The following is a 17,558-nucleotide window of genomic DNA, read 5'->3' as shown; positions in this document are numbered from 1 at the left end:
TCAAACGTGGTATTTCATTTGATAAACAAGTAGCATATTTCACAATAAGCACCAACGTTACTTTATATGACTACACCGCCGCTGTTGTCAAAAAAGCATCGTTATGAAATGTTTATTTGCTTTATTGCGCAAAGGGAGTTTGAACCCAATGGGGACGGCCAACAAATCCGAGCTAACAATAAACTGTTCAGTAACTCAATAACAATCCTCCTCCCGAAGGAGGATACTTTGCTCTTCACGTCACGTTTACTCTGAGACGGTGGAGACAACAAGGAACTAACAGCACGCGCACAAACCGGAAGAACTCGTTCATCCGCCTCTAGGATGACATGAGAACATCCATTAAGGTTTCTTTTCTTGAGAAATAAAACAACCAGACACAAGCATTGGAAACATATTTTAATACAAAACCTTTTGAACGACGAAACACACAAATCTAGTTTGGTGTGTGATTTAAAATAAAGTTCAGATTTGGTTAAGAAATGAAAGCGTTTGCTTCACACCATTAACATTCACACAACACAGGTAGCCTATTGGAAATGGAAGAATGCCCTTATACATCAATGTCCAAAAGAAGATGAAAACAAATCAAACCGAAACCCTTTTTGACAGAATGCGTTATCTACAATTTCACAGTTAAAAATCAAGTTTTCAATTTAATAAGAAACTTCCTCGCGCCCATCCTGCATTGGAAATGTGAATGCTGATATTTTGAACAGATCGCCTTTGCCTTTGGAAAAACTATGTCATTGGTTGGCAAAGCTTATATTAAGAAAGACACTTGACCTTGACAAAAAAACTAAGAGAAAACTGCACTCATAACTCACCACATAAACTTCTCACTTACATTTTCATCATTGAGCTTCATGTTAGTCCATCCTGACCTAACATTATTTTGCTCATCCAAGGAACAGAATGTCTGAGTTCCCCTTTTTTTATAAGTGTGTTTCGTTTTATACACTTTAGCTCAACAAAGAATAACAAATATCCAAGACGTCTCATGCCCTATCTTCCAGCTATTCGAACAAAAATTAAGTTGTTAACTGACAATCCTATTAAATCTCACTTGTGGTGGCATCCACATAACATTCCCATGCATTTCTTTATGTGTGAACTATTTCTTTAAGATTAAAGCCTGAAGATTAATTTTCCTTTTTAATCTCCACTTCTGTTACAAACACAATCCCATGGTCATGCTTTTGAGATACACATCTCCACCACTCTCTACGCATTGTTTGGAGCTAGTCAATTGTAACAAAATTGCAAAGCCTGAAGGGAAGGGAGGCACTCCGGTGTATTAGCAGGTTTTTACTTGTCCTACGATCTCCGAGGCACCACGGAAACCCTTAGCAGGAGCGTTAAGGCATGTTCACCTGATATTTCCTGTCTTAAGTGGTGTTAATGTGATTCCTGCAGATCTACCACAGGCCGTACTGAAACAACACCTTCAAACTGCTTATTGGCAACAGTATGTGAACCTTGAATGCGAATTCAATTACTGCAGTGTAACATGCAGTATTTGTGAATCAAAGCCACTCAAGCCAACAGCATGTGACTGATGGTCATACCTCACCTGAGAGGCTTCTCTCCACCAACACAACATGTGTGACAGCAAAACAGTAAGAGATAACCGACAGCAGACAATAAAGATGAGAGAAAAGCCATGAGAGGATTTATTTCTAAATGAAACCTGTAAGTTGTGAGCAGTCAAGACTTTTTAGTTGCTCTTATGAGATGAATCGACTGATTTAACCGACTAGACTTGCATGACTAGTATGATTCCTGGTACATTTTCTTTGTTTTAGTTAGTGTGGTAATGGAGGACTTGTTTGAGATCCCATAAAAAAAAGGTAACGTGATAAAGATCAAGTTTGCAAGAAAAACAAAGGCAGTGACATAATAAGCACACCTGTGTACCTTCCGAAGATCAATTGTTTACAACAGTACACACAGCATGTGTGGGTTAATACAATCCTCCTCTGGTCAGCTCAAAGTTTACATTCAACATATTTAGAAGGCACACTCTGGACTGAAGAATAAAACCAAACCAGTCAATACTGGTTATTGCTTGAAGATGGAGCATCTTTCACAATTTGTTTAAAGTGCCACAAGATAATTGTGCAAGGATAAGAGACCGGTTTCAGTTTCTACTGTAAATTTTAATTCCATTGTTCAAAAGAACAGCTTAGATATATATGGGGAACGCTGGTGGTCTCGGTGTTTTGTAGATGGACAATGGGGTTCAAGACCTGAACACGTGCACTGCCCGCACCACGTACTGGCGACATATGGGGCATTCATTCATGCGCTTGCCGCACTTGGTGCATGTGACCATGTGTCCGCACTCCAAAAGAACACAGTCAATGGGTGAGTCCATACAGATCTTACAAATGTTCTCCTCACCAGGCATCCCAGTCCCTGTGTCTGTACGAAAGAAACAGAAAGACACATCTTAGATTTCAATAAATCACACAGACGTATGTTTTAAAGTCATAATCACCAAACCCACCTGTGCCTTCCATGGCATTTGATACTGTAAAATAAAAAAAAGATGCAAGTTACTAATATTACAAAGCAAATCGTTTTTGCTCATGCAAAAGTTTCTGTCATAATGCTAGGGTGGTGTCAGTGTTTCTGTTTGAAGGGCCGGCTATGTTTGGTATTGATGTGTATAGAACTTCTTTACGAGTCATATGATTTGAGGTGTCATTCATATCTGTATCACAAACATGCAAAGTAAGTCATGTGCCAAAGTTTAAAACCTAAAGGTACCTGAACAAGCAGAAGAAAGCATGATGTTAGCGATGTGCCACTAATAATGCTCATTATTCATAGGGATACACGGAAAGTCGAATTTCGAAGTCGAATACACATTAAGCAGTTCGAATACCGAACACTGAACATGGAATTTTGCATTTCTTCAATTTATTTAGCCAATTTTTGCACTATTGCATAAACTGAATTGTCAAATCTGCTTTTTATATTTAGTCTTGCTTTTCAATAGAATTCAATATAACTTAAATAAAATTGAGCAAAACAAGTAGGCTAAATAAAAAAAAAGAATCCCTCTCCCTTCGTAAATAGCCAATATTACGCCTACAACTAACTGCTGAATAACTGTAGGATACTGTACTCTGCACCCAAACAACAAAACACCCTTAAACTAAAAAGTGTCATTCAACATAAGCTAAAAATATGAATAAACAAAAAACTTTTGGAATATTATAGGCTACACTGCAAAATGATTTAAAGGAGAAAAAACATCCATGCAAGCAATTCTGACCGACAACCATTTCAGCTCACGTCTCTCCTCTCATCGAGTCTCTCAACAAGTCATTGCTTTTTTGGTTGCCGAACATTCGGTGCTTCCCTAATCATTACAAGCATGAGATCTATTTCCCACATTTCACACCAGTCAAAATCTAATATACAACAGTAAAAAAAAAGAGAAGCAGGCTAAACTGCTAGAGAAAGCCTCATTTAGCTCAGAATTACTGTCACACATGGAGGTCAGTTTGAAACTACGAAGACGAAAGTAAAAACATCAGGCCTTCTATCAGTCCTCCCAAAAAAAATGCTTTACTTATGGTTTGCAGGTCTTTCTGGTCTTGGAAGAGACGCTTGACTCTCTCCATCAGCTCCCACTTCTCGCAGCATCCTTTGTAGTCCACAAAGTTTCTTGCCAGAATCTCCTTCAACTGCCGGACACTTAGATCTTCGATATCCTCCGCTGCCCTGAGGTCTGACAGTGATGCCCGTCGCCCGGGGGCAAACACCTCCTCCGAGTCTGACGACTAACATGGAGACAGACAGAATGCAAACAAATGTTTTTACAGAGCACTTATTCATGCCTATCTAGCATGGGCAGGGCATGCAGGACGTTTGCCATACAAATAAAGGCAGATCATGTTGTATTGAGAGTGAAGGTAAACCGGGTGCTTCTCACACGCTTGTGCAAAGGAACTGACAAGAACTTTTTAGTTTCCTGTGATGACTCGAAATTTATATTTAAGATATTCAAAATCATTCTTAATATACTGTAGCACTGTCTGTGTAGATGTTCTTTACCAATTTTGTTGGTCGCCTGAACATTGAACTGTCAAAAAAGACTCCATATAATATAAAAAAATATAATATCTCACAGCAAGTCATAGAACTTGTGGTATAATTTAAGGGATACTTCACTCAAAAATTAAAATTCTGTCATCATTACATTTACTCAGCTTTGACTTGTTCCAAATCTGTATACATTTATTTTTTCTGATGAACACAGAGAAAGATATTTGGAAAAATGCTTATAACCAATCAGATCTTGACACCCATTGACTCCCATAGCAGTAAAAAATACTCTATATTTTTTTGTTCTGTTGAACACAAAAGACATTTTGCAAAATGTAGGACAGCAAACAGTTCTGGGGCACTTTTGACTACCATTGTATTTTTTCCTACTATGGTAGTCAATGGGTGTCAAGATCTGTCTGTTTATAAGCTTCTAAATATCTTTCTCTACGTCAGAACAAAGAAAATTATACAGCATTGGAACAACTCGATGGTAAATAAATAATGACAGATTTAACCAACCTTTAAAAGTTATATAGGACAGGGGTTTCGAAAAGGAAGTGGAGATTTTTTTAAGGTTTTCCACTAACCTCAAATGGATTTCAATTTAAGATAGCACATTTCAGCATATATGCTCCATTGCGTGACATGAAACTTGAATAAATTATAATTAAAGAGACTGAATAAGATCAGTATATCACAGTGGTGGGTAACTAAATAAATACAAAAACTTCAGATGTTAATTCACTTTGTGCTGAAACTAAAAATCTAAATAAATCACTAAAAGATCCATATTTTTTGCGAATCAGACACTGGTAGTACTAGTTGCTTGTAGTGTTCGCTTTGCATTGACGCTACAGATATAGCACTGAAAAGTGGTACCGAAAACAGTGGCATATCCAACAGAAATGACACAAATTTTTTATTTTTGCTTGTATTTAACTGCCCATTAACTATGCATAACTCACCACAAAGACCAGATTAAACTACACAGTAACATGCAAGGTTTCCAATTTAAATGTAAAAAGTGGAGGTGCAGCCTAACTTTAAAAGATACATTTAAGAGATTTGTGAAGGTTTTAAATTAAGAATAAGTTTGATATGAGATTTTTCAAGCACCAGAACTTCATGCAAGCCCGCAGGAAAGCATTTCTTCCCATTCCAAGCTGATCTCGCTGGAAAATTGAATCAAATCTGGGGAGAGAAAACCTTCATTGCAAGAGAAAGCTTCAAGCCTGACTGGTGAAGTCATGGTCACTTTGATATCTCCTCCCGTTTTACACTCCAGACAGTGTGATAGTAAATATAAGAGGAGGAGGAGAGGAAAGGAGCTTCAGGAGGTACCTGCAACTCCTGCTCCACATGCAGATCTGTGTCCATGTCACTTTCAGTTGTCACCTCTGCCACTGACAAGCTCTAAGGGTCAAATTTCACACAGCCAAAGTAAGTTTAACCCAGCTCCCTACCTCACACATTCCTTGAGTCCATGCGGGTTTTCAAGCACTCTTTGATGTTTGTACTTCAGGAGTTACGAATGATTTGTTATCGGAACGCCTTTTGGAGAGAGTAAATAAGCTTCTGCGTAGGCATGGGGTAGGGTCTAACCTAGCTTTATAGGAACTACCAGGGACATAAGTGTTGAATTTGCTAAAAGAGAATCAGGAAGCTAAGGTTAACCGCATTTACCTTTGGCGTTTGTCTGAGCGCTGTTGCAATATGCACAGTCTCTTGGTCCTCATTTTTACTCTTTCAATTTCATATTTCATTTCCTGTATTATGGAACGCACGAAAGACAACAAAAACAAAGCTTCAAAGTCGGCTACATTTTTGAATGCCTCACTTGACACAACAGTCAGCAGGTTTACATTACCATGGGAGTTCCTATAGCAGATGCAAATACTACCACGATAATGTCCCCAAGAAAAATATAGTTCACTCTAGTTCCAATAATTATGCAATACATATTTTACATTTATGAACACACTCTAGCACTGTCATCCTTAATTAGTGGACCGAAGGCCGGATCCGGACCTTTGCTTCATTCCATCTGGACCACGAGACACATAGGCTGAAAAAACATTCAAAACATTTGACTATTTTGGTTGTTTAAATTGAGCCACACGTCTACACAATTGAGAATCATATCTCACACGCTGTAATTGATCTTTTGCCGCTTTATCTTCCAATATCTTTATCTAGCGCCAAACATGCTTCGTTTTCGGCATGGAAAGGCTAATACAGGAAGTAACTTTGTCTTCTGGTTATGATGAGAGAATTTTAATTGTTAAATTACATTTGCTGTTTGTATGTTGTCAGTAGATTTTTTCACTGAGAAAATATTAAAGAATAAGTAACATATGATTTTCAAGATACTACTTTGGTTTATGGAGTGTCCAACAACAAGTTTATGTACATAGGTGTAAAAACACTATTATGTCGTAATAACAGGTGATTATTCTTAACTTACTTCTTGACTGACTCTCAAATGATGCGCTATCCGCTTGCCTAGTGTCAAGTGATTGGTCAGGTGGTGTAGTCTGCTGTGATTGGTCAAACGTGTTTGTATTGAGTAAGGCGGGACGAGAGCGAGTGATGATAATGAGTGTCAGCTGTTCTGCATAGGTATCGCATCTCTTTGGAGGAGATCGGAAGTCTAAAAGGACGAGCGACCGGAGTGTACGACGAGAGAGGACCAGGCCTGGATTTTATGTTATGGTTTATGTTTGTGTGGCCGGGAGTCGACCGTGCGGGACCTGCCAGGATTTTACTTTCGTTTTATGGTATTTTTTATTAAAAGTTGTTGAACGTTAGCCAGTTCCCGCCTCCTTCCCATTCCTTGAATTTGTTACAGCGTTTATCATGTGTCGCAAATGGAACGCTTACCATCATTGCTGGATTACGGATTATATATTCCCAAGTATAGATAGAGATGGCAGGGATTTTACCTTACCAGTTTGAGCCAGAGTCTGACGAAGAAACATCCGAAGAAGATAGTAGATAATAGATTGAGAGAGTTTATAGCTAAACAAACTGTAATACCCCAGAAATAATGGCACATGTTAACGTTAGTGTTATATGTTATATGGGTGAGATGGTGGTCTAGTGGGTTAAACCACTGAACTGGTAAATCAAAGGTTGCTGGTTCGATCCCAGCAGCCACCACCAGTGTGTCCTTGAGCAAGACACTTTACTCCATGTTGCTCCAGGGGGATTGTCCCTGTAATAAGTGCACTGTAAGTCGCTTTGGATAAAAGCGTCTGCCAAATGACTAAATTATTATTATTAATTATTATTAATTATATGCATTAGCTAAACACAGACATAAGAAACACAAATATGTCACACTAACAGATTGTAATACGGTGGAGCTGACAGGTCCAAATAAGGTTGGAATTTACCCTTTTCAAGGATAGTCTACATAACTTGCAGTTAACGTTCAAAGATCTTTGGTGAAATGACTCACGGACAGTAAACCCTGGGGTTATACCCCTTTGGTGTCATTTGAAAATGAATTGAAACCATTGTTTCCTCAGAAGTTCTTCCTTTGGTAGTTTAATAAGGTGCACTTAGTTTCACATCGTAGAACACAGGTTTTAGACGGCACACGCATCAAGAACGAGCGACTGTGTTTTGGGGAGGAGAGAGTGAAGTTTTCGCGGCCGTCCTATGTCTAGTGACGTAGATATGCGGCGGTTAGAGACACGTCTCGTTTGCGTGATTCAGAGTCGACTCACTTTCTTACAAGCCAATAACTTTGTTATTTTTTCACATACAGCTTGGCAGACTGCTTACTTTCAAACACGGCAACATAACACACTGCATTAAATGTAATTTTCATGATCTTATGCTACTTGCTCTTTAATATCAGACTTCTATTAAGAGGGCACTCCCCTAAAGCCAAAGAGCCTACAATACATTTAAACTGTGGATATCAGAATATATATAATAGATATTATATATATTATATAAAAAAAACAGTTTTAAAACAGTATATCCAACTGGACTAAATTGTTTAGATTTTTATTTTCAAAAACATTGTCAGGACCTCCGTTTGGAAAAAAATATGAAGATCAGACCTCTTGGAACTTTAATTGAATACCACTGCTCTAGCACGTCTACGTGAATGCAAGCGCGTTTATGTACACAAACTCAATCTTACGCAAACAAGCATACAGAATCCTCCACTTTCATGCTTACCTGTTCATCTTCAGGTGCTTGATCTTGGGGTCCCAATTCTGTGACACCATTGTTCCCCGATGGGCTAGCTGTTATGACTGGAACACCAGGGGTCTGCTGTTGATCCAAGTGTATGTTTGTAGGGAGTGGAATGTGCATCTCGGATGTGGGCGTGTGCTGGCCGAGAACCAGCTCAACCAGTTCTTCTTTCTCCCGGCACATCTGCGTGGCGATTTCATGCAGGTGCAGGTAGTCTCTCAGGTCTTTCACTTTAAGCTTCATCAGCTCGGCTCGCTGGAACAGGATGCCATGACAACGCTGGCAGGTGTGGCAGAGCCATGGCTGGGGGTCCTGCTGAGCGGAGCAACGGCTGCAGTAACTTTTCTTGCAGTCCATGCATGTGTGCTGCAAAGCATGATGGGAGAGTTTAAAACCAGGAACACAATGTCTAATCTGGCTAGTCAAGTTAGTTTAGGTGTGTGTAAAACCATTCACAGGTTATATTGGAAATAGGGTCTAAAGTTAGAAAACTTATCTAGATGTAAACTTTGAATCCGAACATAAACATGGCAATGGAATAAAGCTGCGGACCTACAAAGGCAATTTAAGTAATGAAAGGGGTGTGTTAGAGGTCAAAGGAAAGGCTTTAAAAGATCATTGTATGACTAAGCTCATCCTTTTGTCTAATAAACACTAAACAGTACATGTGGACACCATTTGTTCTGAAGGTGTGTTAACCTACACGTCCAATGATGTACTGGTCCATGTTTCACATCACAACATCATACTGCTGTTAAGCTAAACATTCCCTGACTGCTTTCTAATGAGCCATGTCAGACATCAATTAGCCTACCTTCATGGTGAGGATGTCAAATTGACCTCCACATGCCTTGCATGTGGATTCAGGTGCGGGAGGAGACGGGGAACTGCTGAAGCCCGAGTTGGTGAAGGCCTCTTGACGTGTGCTACTTCTGGTTTCCACCACAGTGGAATCATCCAGGCAGAGCCAGCCGCAGCAACTGGCCCACATACTCCACGCCTACTGCTGGTGTGAGAAAGAGATACGCACATTACAAGCCATTAGTGGTGAAACGGATCACGGATGCTCTGTACGAATCATGCTCTATGGTTTGGAACACACGTAAATCCACACTTAAGAACTGCATAAGCAGCAATGGTATGTTGAGTCAAAGCACAAATTACGCGATTCATTCGCAAACGTGCACCAGTTCTGCAATTTTGACGCGCCGCCCACTCATGAATAAGTAACGCATTTAAGAGAATGAGAGAAAGTCGTTTGAGATAGGTGTTGTGATGTGGCGATCTCGAAGTAGGCCTATCACTTTTATAAACTGATCTCTAGAGATTTCAGCTGTTAACACGTTTATATCATATTTATTCATACATATCAATATGCATGCATAATGCATACTGTATGACATAGCCTAGTATATACATAATAATGTTAAATAATCTGTTAAATGAATCAGTTGACATCTCCAGGGTACTTTTAAACTCTTAATTTTTAATCAAATCATTTAACCCCTATAAGCGCCCCTTTTTTTAAGCATAATTATACTTATTTTTATTATAATATTTATTAAAAAGTTATGATGAGAGCATTAACATTAGCCGATCGGAAAAATGATCCAATCCATGACCCAAAATCTGTAAATTTGATCCAAACCGTGAGTTTTGTGATCCGTTGCACCACTACAACCCATCTACTCATCAAACTAAAATATAGCCAGACCACCTAAGGCCTAGAAGCCAAATATGCGCCATCCAAAAAAATGGATCTCCGCCGATCAATAGATCTTGAATTGAACTAGAGACATAATAAAGTTCTTTTGACATCAGTCAGGTGGCCGATGAGCTCTCAGCCGGAGTCACCTGGCTGAAGAAATGGAACTTCCATCATTTATTCATGGTGTGCCGTCTAAAACACAGGAGCTTTGCAATACTCCTAGTAGGATGACACCGTATCCTTCCCCCTCACACACAAACTCCCTTTCTAACCCACAGCCAAACAAAACCTGTCTAATCCTGTAGCGCTGCCATGGTTACACCTCTCGGCGTTCAGGTAGGGAGTTTGAATAGACAGATAACATGAATTCAGGGAAGGTTACCGCAGTCAAAACATCCACACTTGGGTAACTCCCTCTACTGTAGTATGACCATTTTAACTTTTTGATCAGATTATGTGAGATGTCACTTTAGAGTTCAACAAAAGACCTGTAAAAGATTTGTGGTCAAGGCCTTCGCAGTTTGACTCAAACACAAACAAAAAAAGCACACCTGAAATTCCAATGTACGCCCGTATGATCAGCCATGATGTCACAGTTTAGGTCAACACAATGAAAATACTTGTGCACAATAGTGACAGGAATAGTTATGAGGATTAAAATAGAACACATAAGATTTATTTTAACATTCACCTTACAGCAGACTATTTTATCCAAAGCAAACCTACATTTTAGAAATAAAAATTACAGAGTGATTACAGAGTGCAACTCATGTTCATTTTATCGGGATGACAGACAATTTACAAGCACAATATGAAATCCTGAAGTAAATGTTAAGCAAACTGAGATGTTAAATAACAAAAGCACAGTCACACAACAGGCCTAGCCGACTCCCTGGGGTGACATGTGAAATCGTATTTTCTGACAAAGTCAAATATGTTATCCAATTTCTCTATAATGTAAGCATAATTACCAAAAACCTTTGATTTTCACTCCAGTTGAAAATGGGCACACAGAGTCAACTAACACGCACAAGAAAATAGAGTATTTTTAAGCATGAGCATCTGACAAGCAGCCAGTTTGTTGACAACAATCAACTGGATCGCCAAAAATGAGCAAACGAACAAGCTCTGTGAAAACATGACACTACCAGAACCCTTTAGCCTCCTGTGCCACCGTCTTCCAGAACTGAAGCCTACCTGAAGTAGTACAGCAGACAAAGGTGTCAGGTTCTCAGAGAAATTACTAAACCAAGAAAAGGCGACACCAAACCCCCACTTAAAAATGAAATAAAATCACTAGATTGTTCTTTCTTATTTTCCTAAATGTTAAACAGATCAATTAGACAAGAGTAACTCATGACAGACCAGGTGGCTAAATAACAGATATGACAAAGTACCTGTTCTAGTCGAAGTGACAACAAGGTGCATTTTTCAGGGCAGATGTCGATATAAGTTATTAGAGATCAAGTAGACCGATAACCGATATTTATCTGGTGTTAAAATGAAAAATATGTTCAAAATTAAGAAACCCAAGAGCTCTGACAAAAACTTTGCCCAAAAACCATGGTTACTACACGACACCATGGTAAACATTAAGGACAGAAAGAAACAATACTCTTGAAAAAATGCGCTCCACTTGATGCAGTCGCTCAATAAAAATCTGTTTATCCTCAGAGTGGTGATTTAAAAAAAAAACTAATGTAAACCTTTTCTCATTGCCAAATGCACAGCAAAATCAACATATTTGACGAAGAATTTTGCAGTTTTGTTGTGCTATTGTTTGGGGCTTGCGCAGATCATGTGAAATTTACATTTTACATTAACATTTAGTCATTTAGCAGACGCCTTTATCCAAAGCAACTTACAGAGAGTTCAGGGAGCAATAAGCGATATGTCAAACAGGAGCAATATGCAATGGGTGCTAATACAAAGTTACCAGAACAATACCTGTTGAGAGAAAGAGAGAGGGTTAGTGTTTTTTCTGAAATGGAGCGCTCTGCGCAAGGATATGATCACAGTTGATAAGAGAAACTGTACCTGTCTTTCATACACAGTACATGTTCAGACAATATCAATATTAATGCGATGATTTAAAAGTGGACACTTAAAGCTTTCTTTAGACGTATGCTTTACGTTTCTTTGATGAGTATTCTCAGAGTTTCAGTCTGTTTTAATGATGCATTTCAGAAAGATGCAAGCGGAGAGAGACGGCTGACAGCACAGCCTGTATATTATCATTCTTTTATAAAAGCAAAACATTTTGTAGATAATGAGTACACACAAATAAAAGTAGACCAATCACAGTTTCAAATCATGTATTAGTCTTATTTGTATGACCAAAATTACTGGAGTATTTAAGTCTTCCTCCACAGTAATACAAATAGATGCGGCTGCATCAAGGAATAACACTTATTACAGATACTTCACATTAACTAACTCAAGATAATCGACTGTGCGTACCTGTATACTGGCCAAGACGGGCATTACAACGTGTGTGTCTGAACATTTATGCGTAATAAGTTGCGAGAATAACTCAACCATCTTGTGAGAGCACGCGAGTACTTGATAATGTCGATTGAAAAATGTCGAAAATTGTGATAATTACCAATGCGAGATACAAATCTCATTGAAATTGATCTCACTGATATCACTTCAAAAGTAAAGTGAATTACACATTGCATAATAATCCACACAGGGTAGTTAAATAGTTTCATAACGTGCATAATGTACAAAACACAAAGGGATTAATGTGATGATGTGTTGCTTGCTCATGCTGTAGTTCCGTCCCACTCTCCCCACTAGTCCCACCTACAACAGCTCCTGTTTCTCCGGAAATAATCATAAAGCTGTATCTCTCTTTTCAAAATTTAATCTAACTAAATACTCTTCAAAGAGACGACGTATGCAATACTACTGCATAGGCACACACATTAATATGAGATTTCCAGAAACTGCCTGTGATATGCGATCTTTAAACTTTGCGATGCTCCTGACTTAAAAACCTCTCTAGAAGAACCTCAAATCAGATGTCAACATTCAACATAAATCATCACGTTTTTCTAGGTTTGGCACATTTTAGGATATGAAGATGAATTGTGATAGCGGGGATGACAAAATAAGATCTACCTCCAACGGATATAGAATATCACAGCTCTAAACATGAATGAACAACTGTCAAACTCGTATACTATTTGCACAGGATGCCCGTTACCATGACAGATTTAAATACTGCACATTGATCAGCAAAGTATTATTTATTTTTACACAAAAGGTTGCATTGTAACAACAATATTAGGTGTAATACTATCTGCAGTGCTGTACTAGAAACCAAAAGCAACGCTCACATGCATGCAGTATGTTACAAGAAATCTGGTGTTGCATTGTGGCGTCAATGAACGCTTGTAGACATACTGTAGCATGGTTATTGTGTAGACTAGATAGATCTACTGTGCGAAAAAAATTACGAAGCAGTTTACGGTCAACTCTGTGCACTAATTAGCATCTTTAACGTTACGGGGAGTGACGTGTCGGACAAATAGTTGTCCAGTACGATTCCTTTTACACATCAGGGCTTCTCCGTAAATTTGGTGATAGCGGTTGGACTTGTCACAGTGTGTTTATGCACTTACCCAATATTATGTTTCTTGGGTCTGCTCAGTTCCTTTGAAGGCAAACAAATCAGTGTGCCTTTACCTGTTGCTTAGTGACGGTTGTGTTGAAGTAAGTCAGAAATGCGCAGCTGCTGCGCAATTCGACTACATGTAATATTGAATTATGAGTCGAGTAAGTGCGCTCAATCTGCGCAGCGTTCAAAACATAATTGGCTAGTGATTTCATTACCACAACATCTACACATGATTCTCATCATTTCATTCACCACGACCCTCCCCCAAAGACTCAACCCTCATTTTCAAAAACTTATCGGATCTAGACAAATCCAATAATGACCCAATTTTGGATCCAAAAATTCGCTGAAGGTGGCAAGTTGGCATCCCACCATAGTCTGGTAAGACATTTCAAAGCAACTTAACGAAAGACGCTATTGGATGGCAACAGTAGAAGTAACCAAATTCATAATTTTCTCAATCCTATAATATTCACGTCTTGTTTTTTTTTGCAGTTTGTTGACTTTGGCACTCTCATTGTAACTTCAGTAATGCAATTGTATGAGTTTCTCATGTGCATTCTTGTGTGCTGTACACTTCTGATCAGAGATCAGAGTATTGTTCCAACAAATATCTCTGTATGCCACCAGCAGCCTTTATTTAGTAGGTCGTATTTTGAAAACATCTTGGAACACATGTCTTGCTACGTTTTTCCAAATCTAATATTTAATTTGTGTCAAATCCAAGGAGCCAACAGCAAACAACGTGTTGTTCCACCATTTAAAAACAAAATGTGTGTCGGGCAAACATGGCCGCCCTTGCAAAGTCAAAAACAACAAATGGTCCAACAGGCCCCTCTCTCCAACTGACAGGACATTGTCATCACAGGGCTGTCATAAAAACCCTCCAACAGCCCACAGTGCCAGGAAATCCAAACAGTAACAGGCCAACAATAGCTGCACTGTGACTAGACAACATACTGTACATGGAGGAGACTCTCGCCAGCAGGACACTTGCATTGCCTGAAGTCACTTGTGACACGTCATACAGTAATGAACAGAGTCAAATAAATTGTTTAATAGGATTGCCACGTTTCGGGGAGTATTTGATATGTAAAAGCATAAAGGACATAACAAGACCTTGTTCCTTGAATAGGTTTACAACTCACACAGATTTGAAATACACTGTCAAGTGGGAATCGCGTCAATTCATTGTTTTTGTCTGATATTTCCCTGTAAGGATGGAAATTTAGGAAGAGAAGTTCAATCTGGCTTCAACGGTCTGAATAAAAGAATTTAAGCATATGACACCACTGTCTTTAAGGTCAAATGTTAATAAACCAAGCCTTACTAATACTATAATAGTCAAGAAAGAACATCACTACTATTATGTTGTAATTTACCAAACCACACTGGCGTGTTAAGCCATCAAAAGGCTATCTTCTCAGTGGAACGCACCCAACGCTCAACAATTCAAGAATTAAAAGGGGAAGGGGATTGGGAAGAAAAAGTGGAGACACCCGGCTGACAAGAGGCCAGGCCGTTTTAACATCACCAGGTCAGCATTATGAGGTGTCTGCGTGGAAATTCAAGCAAATTTCTCTACAAAATGCCAAATAAGCACACAAACAACTGTTAGGTGACATCTATATGTTAAACTTTAAAAACGTTTAATAAGAATAAAGTTCATTAAGTACTGCACTGAGATAAAAATAAACTCCCCACACAAAGTATGAGATCACATTTCACTTCTATAAATTGAACTACTGTAGTGTTTACAGTCGTTCTTACCTTGAAATTGAGTGACTGTAAACTGTGCCCGGGATATAAAATTCAAGCCATTGACATCTATAAAGACAAAAAGATAGTAGCAACACGTTTATGAGTAACATTTACTGCGGTTGATGGCTAACAAGCTTGCATCTTACATCAAACTAAACTGAATGAAGTGACCTGAACACAATTGTATCAAATGTTAGGATTTAACGTTACAGTTCGCGGGGTGATTGTTTTTTTTTAACAGTTTAAACACATTATATATTATATTTTCGTCCCTGTCTGCAGATTAACAGAGTCAAAGCTCAACCTCAAACATCCGTGCGTAGCTTTGCAAACTTCCTTTAAATGCACACTTTGTTGAACAATCTGTTCACGTCAACACTGTCATGAGCTTTGTGTTTTACACCCATTCAGTGCCATTATAAACCCACACTGCAGAGAAACAAATTGCAGGCGGATAACTTACTTTTGCCAATATCACGTTTACACGACATCTGTCAAAAATCGCAAAAATGTCACTTAACCTAATAAGAAATTATCTTGATTATAAACCGACTTCGTAGTATCGCGCGACAAATTTAAAGTTAACGTTAATTGTCGCGAGCGCAACGCCGAGAAAAACAGATTTCACATTACAAACATTCGTAAAAAACACACACAATCAGTGGGAACTCTATGCAGCTACACAATAGTGTTAGTAAAGAGAAGACATATCTTAGATATAGATTTAACGTGTCATCCGCTTCCTTCACTCGAGACGCTGTTTAAGTGAACTTACCTCAGTTTAAACGAAGAGAAGCGCGTAAAAACCAGACGTTCAAAACTCTGACGTTACCAGCAGACTTTATCAAACATAACGACTCTCAACAAACCATCCGTTTGTCGTCTTAGATCTTGGACAAACTTACACTTCTGCTTTCCTGAATTGCGAAGTTCATTGATGACGCGATCGTCTGTGGGGTAGAGTCGTTGCCGTTGCTCGAGCACGTCGACTCTTTCAAACCTCGAGAACGCGCACGTCGAACGTATCACGCTTTTATCGTATGTTGAGCGATTTGCCATTATGTGCTAAATGATTATGAAGAGAACATGAAAATACTGAATTGTCTCATAAACGATAACAATTTTAAGTAATTTTAAAGAACGTTGAAACTCAACTTGTCATTATCTGTCTGTCTTCCATTAATGAGAAAATTGATGTAGCTTGCCATTCATGTCCGTTTTAGATTAATTGCCTATATTCCTAATTTCTCATCTTTTCCATTTTTTTTCTTGATTAAACTAGCACAATGGAGGCAACGTATAACGATAGCACCCCCTGTTGAAGACCCGGAGCTTGTGCACCAGTTGTCAACTCGTAGGGACATTTACTGTATAACCCGGAAAAAAACAGAATTTTTTGAAATTTTTTGTCGTCTTTTCTAAGAGGGTTATTTTTTTAACCCATATTTATCAATAAGGTTTACGTCGGAAATTTAAGGAGTTGAACAATTCATTTAATTTCGGTGCTATTATACAAGCATGTTCATATTTCTTGTTAATTTAAAGTTTAAGACCGAAGCCTTGTTGTTCATAGAAGTCATAATGAAGAACAAAAGATAATATATTAATTAAATAATCAAACATAAAAAGCATGGACATCTTTTCTAATCCCACAATTAGAAAAAGCCTAAAATTAGATTTTGAAGAGCAGAATAAGTATAAACTATGCAAAAGTGAGTATCAAGAAAAAAATCACATTTTCCTTCTTTAAAATCAGTTTGTTTTCAGACATTATTTAAAACCTACTTGCATATCATGACAGTATCTGCGGAGATTTTTTTACCGGTTTGAAATAAGAATTTGGGAAGGAAATACAGAAATATTCATATTTTTTTAGAGCGGCTCACACCCAAACTAACTGCTCCTCACATGCCTGCTTTGCATGTAGATCATTTGACATCCCCAACCCATGGTTTCCTCTTTAAATCCTTTATTCGGTACATTTGAAGGACAATCACCGATCGTGTTTTTCCAGTAATGATGATGATGATAAAGACGTCCTGTGTGTGTCTCAGTTAGTTGCCCAAAGAAGATAAGACTGTGTACAACATTGGAGTTCAATTACCTCGTTCTTTAGAAGCGTGTAATACAATTTCTGAAACGTAACAAAGATGCCAACGGCAAGAACTCGGAGGGTAAGTTTTGATAAAA

At 38.5% G+C, this 17,558-nt stretch overlaps 1 protein-coding gene across 9 annotated transcripts; it reads right to left on the bottom strand.

The window, feature by feature from the left end:
• Window positions 1-384: 384 nt before the first annotated feature.
• On the bottom strand, window positions 385-16,377 carry rffl (ring finger and FYVE-like domain containing E3 ubiquitin protein ligase). 9 transcript variants are annotated; one of them, XM_056756154.1, is made up of 8 exons: window positions 16,274-16,373; window positions 15,378-15,434; window positions 9,089-9,280; window positions 8,257-8,640; window positions 5,404-5,475; window positions 3,584-3,794; window positions 2,510-2,533; window positions 385-2,424 (listed from the first exon to the last, which is right to left on the bottom strand). In XM_056756154.1, the coding sequence occupies exons 3-8, from the start codon at window positions 9,263-9,265 to the stop codon at window positions 2,243-2,245; spliced, it is 1,050 nt and encodes a 349-aa protein (XP_056612132.1). In that variant the 5' UTR covers window positions 9,266-9,280; window positions 15,378-15,434; window positions 16,274-16,373; the 3' UTR covers window positions 385-2,242. The 9 variants fall into 9 exon arrangements, with proteins under 9 accessions (XP_056612132.1, XP_056612133.1, XP_056612131.1 ...); XM_056756155.1 differs by having other exon boundaries at window positions 9,089-9,277; window positions 16,144-16,361; XM_056756153.1 differs by having other exon boundaries at window positions 16,144-16,360.
• Window positions 16,378-17,558: the final 1,181 nt, after the last annotated feature.

The sequence above is a fragment of the Triplophysa dalaica genome, chromosome 9 (assembly GCF_015846415.1).
Source record: "Triplophysa dalaica isolate WHDGS20190420 chromosome 9, ASM1584641v1, whole genome shotgun sequence".
Classification (NCBI taxonomy): Eukaryota; Metazoa; Chordata; class Actinopteri; order Cypriniformes; family Nemacheilidae; genus Triplophysa; species Triplophysa dalaica.
Note: the sequence above shows the minus strand (reverse complement) of the source record. Positions and strands in the feature narration are given on the sequence as shown.